Source organism: Cygnus olor, chromosome 5 (genome assembly GCF_009769625.2).
Source record: "Cygnus olor isolate bCygOlo1 chromosome 5, bCygOlo1.pri.v2, whole genome shotgun sequence".
Lineage (NCBI taxonomy): Eukaryota > Metazoa > Chordata > Aves > Anseriformes > Anatidae > Cygnus > Cygnus olor.
Window position 1 is genome coordinate 21,356,941 of NC_049173.1, and position 15,073 is coordinate 21,372,013.

Below are 15,073 nucleotides of genomic sequence, written 5' to 3' on the forward strand. Positions count from 1 at the left end.
CTTGTTCTCAGTTAATTTGCAGTCACATCTTTTTCTGTGGGCAGCAGCAAAGCCAGAATCTTTCTGTTACAACCGTGATACACTGACACGGTCTGTGGAAAGCTTGCGGTGACAGCAATTGTTCATTTCCAGTAGCAAACAGCCCACATGAGAACAATAGTGAATAGCCAGTTGGAGGGGAAAAGTAGGAACACCGACTATCAACAGACAGATTGGTGTGAGAAGGATGGAGATGTTTGAAATCTGTTTCCTGTGTAGGCAGCTGTGAAGAGCGATGTCCTGAAGTCTCAGCATCCCCAGCCGTGTTCCTGTCAGGGCTCCAACACTTAGGAAATTGTCTGTCTGTCTCTCCACACTGAAGCATCTGCACAGCTGACTAGATAATTACCCTGACTGATGGCCAGGCTGCCTGGAAGCACGTTTTGAAAACGGCTCACAAAAGGATGTTTCCAGAGCACCTTAAGAGCAGAGAGGACAGGTTCTAGGAGAGACAGATGCTATCTTCTTCTAACCTTAGTGTCACTATACTTCTGCACAGGTTCCTCAGAAAGAGAATCTGTCCAAAAGTGATCACCATCTGGAAAAATTATTATTTTAAAACGCAGCTACCACGTGGTGGTTATCCTGTAAGAAATATGTTTAAAAGAAAAGAAAATCTAATGCTGGACTCTTTTTCTGGTAAAAGTGAAAACATTATTGAGGGAGCAGAAACCAGGGGGACTGATAGCAAGAAACAGAGCTGAAAAGAATTCAGAAGATGAAAAGAGCGTAAAGGCTGAGGTGTAGCAATGAAAAACATACATTGTGAGCCTTAGAGTAGAAATTGCCTTTGTTTAGGACATTCCTGTAAACCCTTCATTCTACCAGCTTCAGACAGAATAAATGCCCGAAACATTTGAAAACCAAAATCTCTTACTTTCAAAATATTTCTGCCTTTCACGTTTATGCGTAGGCCACTGACAGCTGCATAGTCATGTGGCTTTCTCCTGGGAAGCAGTAGCTCTTGAGTGAGGCCGCAGAAATATTTAGTCACAGAAATGATGCATTGTGATGCCCTCTTCTACATTTCCCTTTTGCTGGAAAAAGAAGAAACCTGATTTTTCTCATAGTTATTATCTGGCTAGTCAGCCTCGTCAAACTGATAGTGCAAAAATGAAAACTGGGATGTTTAGAAATCACCCAAATGTTCCTATCACAAATGTTACATAATCAGTAAATGATCACAGCCAGCCAGTGACATAACATTTGCATTTGTTATACAATGGGCTTTCAGCTAGCAATCTCATATTCTGTCGGTGTTAGCTGCACCCTTGCATTCAATGAGGTATTCAGCAAAGCACCAAAATTAGAGCGAGGCAAGATCTATTACATCATCTGTTCCACCCCCACTCCTTCTTCCCGAGAGCTTTGTCTAGTTTTAAATGGCTCAAGTAACTTGGTCTCATACTGTGTCCCTGGAGAGGCTGTCCCACAGTGAGACAAATCTCAGTTTAACCATTTTGTGCTGTTCTGTCTGAAAATGGAAAGTACGTGCAACATGAGGTCAGCAACTGAAATCTAGACGACTTTGATGCTGTCTTAAAATCAAGAAAATCTGAGGTCCTGTGTGATAGGAAAAAAACAATGTTTATGTTAACAAGGTTTATGGGAATACAGTGCAGGGATCAAGGCATATGCCCTCAAAACATCTAAAAGGAATGAATGCTTAAAAGTAAATCTGCTAATTAAAATCCAAGCCAATGTATTAAGAACAAATGGATGCAGAAAAATAAAAATGCAAATAGAAGGAAACATTGGAAAACACAGAAGGAAACACTTTGGGAAACAAGGAGTTGATTTTTCACTATTCTTTGCATGCTATGGGATTTGCATTTTCGGAACAGTTCTGTCCCTGGTCTTTTAACACAAACAGATTTCTGAGAACTGCTGCAACTGGAAGGCTTTGCCTCTGCATCCACTGACATTGGAGGCTGAATTCCAAATTTTTTGGAAAAAAACCTACATCATTTAGGATTTCTGTTTCAGCACTTCCGGGAGGCTGGAGAGCAGCAGGAGCATCTGAAGACAGGCCTAAACGTGCAGATGTTTGTTTCAGCTTGTCTTGCTTTTTGAGATTGATAGTTGTTTGACTCAGTATAGGGGAAAATTTTATAGTTTCAAATTCAGGAACCTAACAGTGGTAGGTGGAAGCTGACTGTAGTAAGATTCTAAGGAATGCTTGTTACAGTAAAAGCTCTCTATGGTTACTGTTTTCCAAAATAAAAGTCACTTTATTTAGAAAAAATGTATTCTTCCAAAGTGGCACAACTTACCTGCAGTGAAATTAATTTGCCCTAGAAGTATTCTGCAATGATGTTCCAATCAGTGTCACTCCTTAGACAAAATTTGGGTTTGGAAAGCAACAAACAAAAAAGAATTACTATTATTATATAAGTATATGAATTATTAAATCCTATGGGTGTCTAAATTAGCTGGTTTTTCATATTGCTGACTGACTTTAACAAAAAAAAAAAAAGGCACCACTGCAAATTTACAGCTAAGATCTTTTTTATCAAACACACCTAGAAAAAGTGTGTCTTGTTACTGGTTCACATATGGAGATCAGCATTTAAGCTTGTCTTCTGTGTCCAATTGAGCATTGTCTGTCAAAACAACTTCAGGTAAAGTTTTAAGGTTTGCTTTTCAGATACCTCACACAATGTTTAACAAAAGGCCTGAGGGGCTGGCAGACTATAATCAGGTACTTGTCATCACTTCTTGACAGGCATCAAGCATGACACAGTGCAGAATTACTGAATGGAGAAGTGGGGCTTTTCAGGTTGTGTTACTATAACATAGTTGTCAGTATGTGTGATGTGATAAGGAGATAGATCTACTTTCAGCTCCTCATCCTTCAGGATGACTACTCAGAAGCAGCTCAGTACATAGGCTCACAGCTGTACAAATATAAATAGATTAGTGCTTGCTTACCTGAGGGTAACAGCACAGCTATATAAAGTAAATTTGCACTTCTTAGCTGGCAAGGCAAGGAGCACTGTTTGCATAGTACCTCTATGCACACAGAAAGGTATGTTTTTCCATAACGAGATGGTGTCCCATCACACTGTTCTGATGGAGAGAGAGAGAGAGAGAAATCCTCTTCAACATTAATTTGCCATTTTCTTCCAAAGTATTTGTCAACCTGATAAAGGTTGGTTATGTGTTACATGGTGAGACAGGAACCTCTGTATCTCAGGATGTTCTATAAATGCAGATTTGAGGTGCATTGAGATATTTGTTGGTTTAAAAGATAAACATAGATTTACAAATTTAGCAAACAGTTATTATGCCAAGGTTAAATCAGAAATTAGAAATTCTTTAGTTCGGGAAGATTTTTTACTGCATCTTTTTTTTTCCTCTTTACTAGAGTCACCCATTTGTTAACTCAAATGTTAATGTGAATGATGTGGTGGGTAGAGTATACAAGATAAATTCATAGCAGTGCACGTATGAGATTGTTTTATCAGCTCTGGATGATGGTTAGGCACGACTTACTGCTTGACATGTAGGCTGTGGCAAGAAAGTAGGATGGGATTTTTGGCCTAAACTAAGCAGAAATTTTATTCAGTTTATTCAGATTGGGGCACTTCATTCTGCATATTCAGACACAAAAGCCATTTCTAATTCACATCAATAGGTCATTTTATTTTATACTCTACTCCCATATGTAGCTTCCTTAAGATGACTGCTACATTTGAATGGGCATCACAAGTACAGAATGCCTAATGAAATATAATAAAACTACTTTATAAAATCTATAGTACTACAAGAACTCCACTGTGTCACACAACACAGATACTCAGATCTTGTCAGCAGTGGCAGAAGCATGAAATCTAACTGCTCTGAAAAGGTACTGTTTCTACGATACGTGAACAACAGGAAAACTAATAGCTGCCAGCAGTATGGGATGTAAGGCAGACAGCTGAGTAGTGCTGCTCCCATCCAGTGGAGGCTAACAGTGCCACGCACTCGTTAAGTTGTTGTGTGTTTGTTATAAAATAACTGTGTTGCTGTGGGTGTTGGAATTAATACTTAGAGAGTCTCAGTACAAGGTACAGTGTATCTCTGGAACAGTGATCATCTGCTTCTGGAGGATAGATAGCCTTGTAAGTCTCTCAGTGGTGCTTGTTTGTTTCCTGCATCCAGTGTCTCCATCAAAAGCACCCAGCTGGACCTCCCCCTCCTCCAATTCGTCTGAGAGGCATGCCCATGCATCGGAGAGCAGCTGGACAACCAACTCAGAGGATACCAGCAGCCCCAGCATTGCTCCATCCTACACAGATCTGCAGTCAGTTAATACTGAGGACTTGACTAGTGGTGGAACATCTGCAGCAGATTCAGCTGGTAAGAAGGGAGCTTCAAGTTTCTGTCTCAATCTTTTTGACATTACTCAAACACTGTGCTCAGAATTGAACTACAGGAAATACATCCAAAGCAGAACAAACTCAAGGATTAGGCAAACTAATGCTTTTTTTTTAAGGTCCAATCCCCAAGTAATCTCACTTGGATTTTGCACACCCATGATATGTGCAGGCTGCCAAAGTAAGAGCCAAACACAACTGTGTACATGTTGGTGGACTTAGCTCAGTGAAATGCTGCAGTATTTCTTTTGCATACCACATCAGCTTAAGCTCTTGGTATATGAGGAGCTCGCTTTCAGTATATTCTGGGAGAAGTCCGATGCCCTTCCTGATCTTCTGTGCAGAAATGTTTTTAATTCACCGAAGTGTTCAGCTGAGGCAGGCCCAGGTCTCCACACTTCCCACAGTTTCAGTGACTGCCAAAACACAGATCTAGGCTGCTGGATGCACTGTTATTGTAGAATAATAAAAAGACAGCATAGGAGATGACAGGTGGTGGTTCAGCAGCAGATTTTGATCCATTAAGGATATTGGCTGACCTTACAGTGATCTGTTCATGCCAGATGATGCCCTGACTGCAGAGAAACGTGCTGTGTGGTATTGCAGCTCTTTGCACCTCAGTTGTATTCTAGAACCTCTGAAGCAGGAGAAACATAGCAGAGTGGTGCCATCAATGTCATGCAGAGCTGGGATGACGAGAACTCCTTCATGATAAAGCAGACTTTCACAGAGCACAAAAAGAGCTCCTCTTGCGCTTGCCATGTCAGAACACAAAAAGGAAAGAAATAAGTAGCTTCAGGAGCAGGCAATTCCTGGAGCACCTGCAGTATATTGGAAGCTATCCAGCCGAGTCGGAGGACAGTCAGTGGCTACCCAGTTCGATGAAAATTGATTTGCTGGTGCCATAATAGCTCAGACAAGTAAGGCATTTAATAATGTGTTTTGCTCTTAGGTGGTGAATGTAACAGTGTGTGTAACAGATGTGCTTTGCTGCTCTAAAAAAAAAAATCATCAAAAACAAGAAATCAAATTTTGATCTATTTAGTGATGATCAGGACAATACAAGTAGATCAGGTTCAATATTTTTTCAAGTAAGAAAAATGTATAGATGAGAAAAGCTTGAAAAAATCTGGTTGGTGCTCAGAGAAAAGTTATGTTAGCAATGGTGAATTTTTATTGCCCAAACACCATAGAAGATAATCTTGGATCCACTGTTTGAACATATCACCACCTGTCTTGAATTTATGCTGCATGCAAAATGCTTAAGCATCTACTGCATGTCAAAGTTCAGGGCACAGCATTTTGCGAGGGAACAGATGAAAGCCTGAGGTAGGTCTGAATGCAGGCATACACAGAGCTGAGTCCCAGTGGTGCGAATTGTAGTGTCCAGGGCTGTTAGGCTATAAGCAGGTAAGACTAGCTGGCAATCAACTTTCTCTCAATTTACACAAGATGTAGGAGCAAAACCATTCCATGGGCTTGAGCTTTATCTAGCGCATGTGTTTATGTAAGATACGACCTCGGAAGATATCCTAGAATGATGGTAGAGACCTCAGCAATCCCAGTCTGAGAGTTTACCCTCACTATGGGAGGGACCACAGAAAGCCTCCTGACTGTTGGAGTCAGGATAAGCTCAGTGATACCCTGTAAAGACAGTGAGGTTTACAGCAGTGAAGGTAAATACAGCATGAGCAGACCTGAAAGCAAAGATTTGCTCTTCAGAGAGCAGTTAGAAGATGTTGTGCTTTATTGCCAGTTCTGGTTTGAACTCCAGCACCAAGAAGCCTTTTACGATACCTTTGTTATATGAGGGACTGTTCCAGCCTGCAGCAGCTAGCCAATAAATGTGGATCAGACTGTCCATATAACACGGGCACCTTTATACGGTTATAACAACAAGAACTTTACAAGCCAGGAATTGTAAACTGCTGGGGTTTCACAGTGTTTGTGAAGCTGTATTTGGTGCAGTGGCCTGTAGCTTCAGAGCTTCCTCCCATGCATTGCTGTGTTGCTCAGCTTGGATCAAGGAGCATGGAGAGAAGCACTTTTGGCATTTGTGCTGTACTCTGCAAGATAAATAACACAGGACATCTCTGTTACTGATACAATTGAAGTATTTATTTATTCTGAAATGGATGCCTGCCTCCATTTTTTTTAAAGAAAGACCAAATATCTACACATAAGGGGAGCAAGGGAGAGGTTTTCCTTATGATTTGAGATTTGGAAGCCCTGAGATCTGTTCAGAAGTTGCACACAACTACCTCACAGCTAAATGTTTCACATTAGAACAGTGTGTCCCTTACATAGCTTGGCTTGGATTTCTGCACTTCACTGTTCATCTCTAAAATAATTTTATTTATATAAATTAAAAATAAATATTGACTTATTAAAAATTAATATATGTAGGATCTGTATGTATATACTAAAATAGATAAGATGTATTATACGTTAGCACATGTAATATTTAATAGAATAAAGTCTATATTACATATAATCATGAAGTTCATATATAATTATATGCATTATATATATTATATATGGCATATATTACTCTGATTTTCTATGATACAGGCATAGAGTTATCATATATACGATATATGTTTACACGTATGTACACACATACATACACACCCTTGTGTAGATGTTTGCTGTATATTTTAGGAGTTTTACTGCCAGTTCTGTCATTGTTTATGCTCTGATTGGTATCTAAGGAGAGCTGCAGCTACGCCAGGTTTGATGTTGACAGTTCAGCTTGCTGTGCAGTTGTCCTGTTTGGCGTTCTCCTAAAACTCCAGGACTATTGGGGATTGTGAGGGAATCACTCCGTTATTATTTTCTAACATCTGCATGTTTGGAGATAGAAGGTTGCATGTGTGACCCCTAATGGCTCAACATTTAGAAAGTTAACAAATAACACAAGGAATTAACTTTGAGAGTTTTGTTATTTTAAAAGTAAACTGTGTGTTTTGAGGGGATTCTGCTGCTTTCTTTTTAAAACTTGGAGATGACAGCTCTGGCAAGCTTAGCTTCAGCTATTTCTTGAAGGTGATGGAGGGCAAGTACTAGCTGAAGTTTGAACTTTTCAAACCTTCCTCCTCGCCTTTTATGCAGTAGTTTTCATACAAATACTGTTTCTTTGACTGTAGCCTGCCAGATACTGAGTCCTGGTATTATGACTGCAAGAATGGTATTCTGTAGGTTTCAAACAAGCAGCTTTGAACAGATTATACAGCTATGCAGTGTGTTGGCATTGAATGCAAGAAACTGGCTACAAGCATTGTTACAAGCTCTGGAGGTACTGAACATTAATAACCAGACCAGAGGGGAAATAGCATATGCTGACAGTTACCGCCTTCTGCCCAGAACTGCACTTCAGTGACGCTGTGTAAATATTAACCAACTTGTTCTGGTTCCAAGTCCCAGACACAGGACAAATTCTAGGTGGGAGAGCCTGCCAAAGTCAGCTGGAGAGGCTGCACAGAGGAGCATCGAACCCTGCCTTCAGGGAGGAGGGGACTCAGGAATACGATGAGGAAATAGCATCCAGAATCTGTTCTTGCACTTGTTCAGTGCCAGAAGCGAGTTTTTTTTTTCTTCCTCACATCCAATACGAGCCAGCAGCTAGCAATTCAGGAATTTTATAAACCAGTTTTAATCCAATATTTTTCTTAAGATATTTCTAACTTCTTTAACGCATGTGCGAGGTAGAACGGGAAAGCTAGGCCTAGATAATTCAAGCAGTGGAGAAATTCTGATCCCAAATCAGATCTGCGTACTGAAAATCAGTTCTTCTTTAACACTTCATGAATGCTTTAAGGAACCCAAATATCCCAGTGTCCTCTGCAAAGGTATTGTTGGAGTCACTGTCTTTGTCCCTCCTTATGGCAGGAAGGAGAGGCACAGGAAATCTGTCAGGTGAGAGAGGGAAATGTTAGAATGAGGAAAGAATCAGTACTGCAACAAGCCAAAGTATATTTCTATCTATTATGTTGAGAGAATTATGAAACAGGCTTGGTCTGCAGTCATCTTCTAAGATCAGCAGGGAGAACTATAATATTCTGCATATCTCAGGCCAAAGAACCTCACCCAGTCTTTTCTGCACCCAACCCATATCCACAGTCTGAGATACTGCATGTTCTGAGCAAGTATCTCCGTAACATTTTTCTGATTAATATTAACAGCAGCAAAGCTTGCCCCTATTCAGCCATCTCCAGCCCTTCAAAACTCCAAGTGTTTTCAACATGCAACTTTTTAAGTTTCAAAAAGGGTTGCCCTAGTGATAATACTTAAAGCAGAATCGAGATGTCAGTGAGCTCAGCTCTGCCAGCCCTTGTGACCTCAGCTGAGGCTAAAAGTAGTGCACTAACCTCAAAAGGTTCAGTATCTGCTTCATCTGTCCTCTAAAAAATAACTCTGATTAGTTATCTTCTCTGTTTCCCTGCCTTCCGAAGAAGAATGGTGTAAGCTGCTGTGGGACAGATTTTTTTCCTCATGGCTATTCTGAAGTGCAAGCCACGGTTACTGTGAATTTGTACCAGTTATACTTTGTTAAAAAAGCATTTAGTGCTGAACCTACATGGTGTTCTACATGAATGTCACAATTTCCACACGTATTCACTGATGTTTTTACGTAGCTGGAGCAAGTGAAAGGGAAGCGGACAGAATTCCAGCCCCAGTCATGGGACTGAGCTGCTGATCTCCCTTTATGTGGGTAATATCCCGAGAGAATAGATGTGGGTAGCTGCTTTGTAGTTTATCTCATGCCAGTGAGGCGAACTAGGTGGTGCGAAGCCCTGTGTGTGTGTTTGCAGTGCTGTGATTCCTCAGCCCCTCTGTTTACATTGGCTCCGGTTGCTCTCTAATGCTGTGCAGAAAGCCACATGCCTGTGTGATAAGCTGGAGGAGTTCAGAGATTTTGCAGCTGGGCAGGACATTTCAGTTTGAAGCATGATTGGAGATGGAATACTTGCATGCAGCGGCCATCTGTGCTGAAAGAAGAAAAGCTAGGCTTGTTTCGTGCAATCTAAATTACTTCTGAACTTAAAGCAACTGGGAGTGAAGAGCACGGAGGCATCTCCCAGCACCAAGCTTTTTGGTACAGTATGGAAGTGGAACACATCAGTGGCAATCTTCAACAGCATTATCTCACCTTTTGTGTTCAGTTCCTGGCAGCGTGCTGCTGTACCATTGACAGAAGCCAAAAACAGTACTGTAGCGATACAGCAGTCGTAGAACCACAGAATGGATGAGGCTGGAAGGGACCGTAAAGATCACCTTGTGCCAACCCCCTGCCATAGGCAGGGATGCCACCCACTAGATCAGGTTGGCCAAGGCCCTATCCAGCCTGGCCTTGAACACCTCCAGGGACGGGGCATCCACAGCTTCTCTTGGCAACCTTCTTTGTGCTGCACAGTGACGTGCCTGGCACCCCATGGAGCTGGCTGCACTGCTTCTGCTGTTCTCAAGCGGTAGGTAGCTGGGTTCACAATGCAGAGAAGTTACCTACCAGGGAACGCACCTTTTACACTGTAAATTCAAAGCAGCAGAAAAATAAGCAAGGCTTCAGCAGTAGTAGTAATTAACAGGAGCTGTAAATTGTTTCATGTGCTCTTAATTAGAGATGTGCTATCCCAGTTCTGTGTGGAATTTCCTGCCTGAATAAGAAGGGGCTGAACAGAAGTGGCAATGTAAAACAGCAGGTGAAAAGTCTGGCTGAAGCATACAGCGAGTAAGAATGAGTGATTTCATTATGCCCAAATGCATAGATTTGCTTGTTTCTCCCTTACTGTGATGTTATCTAAAACAAAGGTTCAAGGGATCACTGGACAGGATACACACAGCACAGGAATTGAAGAAGTGCTGATGAACGCCTTTAGAGGATCAGTTACAGAGTCACCTTCTCAGTGTGGAATAAAATGGGAAGCAGGTTTGTTAAAAACAGGAAAAATGTAGGAATTATTTAAACAAAACCTCTAGCTTCTATGTTGACAATTTATTCCTTTGTGCCCACTTAGAAACTTTTCTTAATTATTTTTGATGTTCACTTTTATCAGAACTCTTGCCTCCTTTATTCTTTTATTTGGACCCAATGTTAGGGAAAAAAAATGACACTTTCTGATCTTTCAGGCCAGAAGTGACCACAGTTGGATGAGAGCACTGTAAGGAGATTGTTGGTTTGTGCCTCTACTTTAACACGTCTGCTTTCTAGCTGGTCTACCCTTGATCAAACCAAATGTGTTGGAGCACAGATATGACATAAATGGTGTAGAATGAGTTTGCTCATTTGTTATCAGAAGCAATTTGGGATTAATTGTCCTTATTGTTGGCAGATGAGACTGAAGTCCTCTTGCCTAATCTTAGAACAGATATAAATTTATATTTGCATTATGACTGTGCTTGTTACACAACAATAAGAGGAGATTTCAGGCTACTTTGTTCATTCTGATTTTGGTTACTAAGACTGAGAATTGCGAACCTGGATTTTGGGACATGGATGGCAGTCCAATATACTGGCATGGCATAATTTTCAAATAGCTGCAGCTCAGTATGCTCCTCTCCAAATCTAGCTATTTAGATTAGTACGTAAAAGGATAGTAGAGATCCTTTCAGCATACATCCTGTAGCTCAGTGCCCTCATTCACCGTACAGACTTTGCAGAAGTTACGCCATTTAAGTGCAGACTTTACTCACCAATTTACTGAATGGGGTGTATTTTCACAGGTAGATGTTTTCAGAGAGCTTTAAACACGATTCACTTAAGATCACAGGAATGGAAGCTATTTCCCAGGACCCCAACTGTAAATGTATTCATGACCACTTCCTATCCACTTGTTTCCATGCCAATATTGCCTTTTAAATAGCATTTTGCCCTCTCCAATGTAAGTCCCTTTAATGTATTTATACAGTGTAATCCTATCCCTCAATGTTTTTATTTTGCTGTACTGAACAAGATAAGCTCTGCAATATTCTGGGTCTCCTTTCTCCTGTTTCTCTCTGGTGCTTCTGTTTGAATTAATCTTTCTCGGATGTGGTAATCAAAACTGCACAGACTAAGGTCTCACCATAGCCTGATGTCATGATAGTATTTCCCTATCTTCTGGATTTCTCTCCTTGATACACCCCAGGATCTTACTTTCATTTATGCTAGTGCATCAGGCAAGTACCTTTTTACTATATTCAGATTGACTTGCTTTATCCTAGATCACTCTCTTTCATATCTAATTAGCGAGTTCCTTCATCATTACAAATGTATCTGTCCTTAAATGCCCGAATTATGAACTTTATATTGTTTATTACATTTCATCCCATTTCTGTTGCTCCAGTCCTCAAGATGAACTGCTCCTTTCTGTATGATATTTAGAACTTCCTTTATATAACCAGTTCCTCCTAATTGTGTGCATTCAGCAAATACCATTAGCGTGCTCTTTTCTGTACCATTATCATTAATTAAAATGCAGATAAAAGTAGTCTGTCTTAAAGAAATTCTACTTGTAGCTGCTCTAACCTAATATTTCTCTTATAACATAATAGCTATCTTCCTTTTAGATGGGTTCTTATTTTTGTCTTAATACTAGTATCAGTCTCCATTTGAACTCTTTCCCAGGTGGCACTGCAGTATATGTTTTTTCCAATGCCTACCGATCTATCTTTGGTCTGGAAAATCAGTTGTCAAAGAAATCTGTTCGCTTAAGCTGGAACAAACTACTTCTTTTAAAACTAGTTTCCATCTCTTTTTTCATCTTCTAGTTTTCACTCTTTCATTCGAAAGTCTTGCATAGTGTTGCAGTCTGATTTTCAGCCTTGTGTTTTCCGAAGTCATTTTTACCCCCTACAAATAGTTACCATGTGTGCTGTTCTCCCCTTCTCTGGTACCGGTCCTGTCTGAAGTGATTCCTTTAAAATCCTTGTGATCGGAGCTGTAATTGCATATGTCAATTCTTGCAAAGTTTAGGGATGGGGCTTATCAGACCTCCCGATCTGAGTACAGTAACCTCTTCAAAATGTTTTCTTACCTCATTAAGGTTAATTTCCTCTTCCACTCCCTCGTTCTGATTATCTATCCCACCTCCTGTGCTCTTATCACTACATTCTGCATCATCGTTCTTATTAAAGAGTAGTAGCAAAGTATTCATTAGCTTTGGGGCAATGTCTAGGTGTGTTAATGTTTAATTATCACCATAGCCTCACTTCCTTGCTCTTTATATGTACACCTATGTGGTTTACTTTAGATCCAGTGTACAACATTACTGCCAAAGATTATTTCTGAGGAAGGTAGGGCCCATTAAGCCTCAGCTTTCCAGGTAGACCAGTCCTGTATTGGCTCTATTGAGCTTTCATCTTCAGTAAGAGTTCTAGTTGTAGGGGAGAATATAATGGAAATACTGACAAAATAAGTCAACTTGGTAACACAAACAAAAATATCCTTCATTTCAGTTGCTTAAATGACGTTAGACCAGAGATGAAACTAAACCTGCTTGGAAAATCAAACGATTAGGGCAGGATCGCTTTCTGTCAGGTTTATGTGCTGATTAGTGCATGCGTAAATAATTAATGTTTGGGAAGGAAGGAAAGAAATGCATCTTCAGCGTTTATACCAGCGCAGTGGCACAACTCCACTGTCCGCAACTGCACAACTGCGCTCTGTGGTCAGGAACATTTATTTTATTCTGGCTCATACTTTAGCTGGTATACCCAAAGTGCTGGCTCTGGACATGGGTTCAGTTTTACCATGCCAGTGGAGAAGGTCCCGGGGGTGAGGAACACGGGGAGAGCTGCCAGAAGTGGGGCAGCGTGGGCAGGGGTGGCTGATGGTGTGGGGATAGAGGGGCTGTGCGCAGGTGAGGGCTCCGACCTCACTGGGAGCTGTGGATGTGGTCACCATTTTTTCCTCTCCTTGCTGCTTTCTGCCTTACTGTGCATGAGGATACAGGGCCTGCATTGCCTGCCCTGGAGAGGAGCAGGAGCGGGAGGCTTTCTGCTCTGCCTGCTGCTAGGGGTGTGGGAACTGCTGCTGGCAGGAAAAGCTGCCCACACACTTGGCAGGACTGGGGCAAGGAGCAGAGGGCTGTCGGGTAGGAATCAGCTGTTGGAGGCAGAGCAAGCACTCTCTGCCTCTGGCATAGGGTAGCCAGCAATCTGCCACACCTGGCAGTCCAGCACCTTTGGCTGCCATTTATGTTTTGCTTTTCACTGTCTTTGTGTCTGCACACACAAACAAGCACGCTGGCACCTGAAAGAGGCGTAACTCACTCTGCTCGCCGTGAGACTCTGACCTCTGTGGGTGCAACTGCCTGTAGGAATCTCCTTGCTGGTTGAAATCTTTGTGTAAGTAGGATTTGAGAAGGTAGGTGCCTGTAATAGACACCTCTTGGCTCCAGCCCCAGGGTTAGTTGATCATTTTCACAAGCACAGTAATGGAACAGCAATTACAAAGCACACTGTTTCCTGAAACACCCTAAGGCAGATTTTGGGGCAGTGGATTAATTTAATGTTTGAGCAGCATAAATGCAGATAAATTAACACTTGGGTGTCTTCCATGCTCCATACCAAAGTGAGAAGTAAAGTGTAGGACAAGGAGGTCAGTGGTTCCTAGCAAAGGGTAACTCGTGATATAAAACGGACATGTTGAAGTAGGTGTTTAGTAAGTAGCTGTTTTGAGTATTATCTGACATGCAGATAAGGTGTAAGCTTAGACTTGCCCCTTTCCCAGGTTTCACATTATGCTAAAGTAGACCTTTAGAAGTCCTGGTTTTCTGGCTCAATACATAAAGAGGATGGCCCGCCACAGCAGCACTGGCATGGCTGGAGGGAGCAGCATAGATCTGAGTCTTTCGAAAAGTAGGGGTATATGCTGTACTGTCATTAACTGCTGAGGTCTTTCAGTATTTAAAATAATCTCTATCTGTACAACTGTGTCTCCATATAAAGGATAGGTACCTAGCACAGGCAGCTCCCAAGCTTTAGTCCATTTTGCATATGCTTTTTCTTAATATGTCCCCAATTTGATATGAATCCTCTTTTTTGGATTTTTATAATGCAGTTGCATAATGGTGAGTGTAGTGCTGGGATGTACATGTTCTTACAAGAAATATGTGGTAAGACTGTCAGTTTTGAATGAAGTGAAATAAATTCATGTTCTTGCATAAGCACCAACAACGGTCTTGATTCTCTTCAGCAAAACATACAGCGAGGTCCTCCTCCAGAGAAGCCCAACAGAAATGTTTGCTCAGTGCAAAGAGCACAAGGATTTCTGTATGGTTGTGCCTGTTATATCCTGCCTCCCACTAATCACGCATGTGTATGTGTCACGGTAGGCACGAGTCTCGTGGAGGGATCTGAGTGGAAGCAGAGCACAGCACACAGGGTCCAGAGAGTATTCTGGCCACAGGGTCTTGCCAGCAGAGCAGACAACTGGAGGGTGTTAGCTTATTTGACACGCCAGCTGGGATGCCAGCTTCATTGCTTCACTACCCTTCGGGACTGCAGAGCTCGATCTCCAGCACAGTAAGCTGGCTCTGAAAGTGGGACATGAAGTTCACCCAGGGTGCTTCGCTGCGCCTCCTCGGCGGCAGGCCCTTCACTAGGCAGGCAGAATTAGGCTCTGGGTGGGAAAGTTTACACAAAAGAAATAGGGGGGCTTTACTGGAGGCTTTGCTTTCACGAGCCCATCACTC

At 41.7% G+C, this 15,073-nt stretch overlaps 1 protein-coding gene across 2 annotated transcripts in view; it reads left to right on the plus strand.

Moving 5' to 3' along the window:
- The window catches only part of STON2 (stonin 2), a 77,009-nt gene that overhangs the window by 20,673 nt on the left and 41,263 nt on the right, over positions 1-15,073 (plus strand). For both annotated transcript variants that reach the window (XM_040557289.1, XM_040557290.1), the window contains exon 4: positions 4,186-4,383. In XM_040557289.1, coding sequence (XP_040413223.1) covers positions 4,186-4,383 — 198 coding nt within the window. The remainder of the gene's footprint in view (positions 1-4,185; positions 4,384-15,073) is intronic.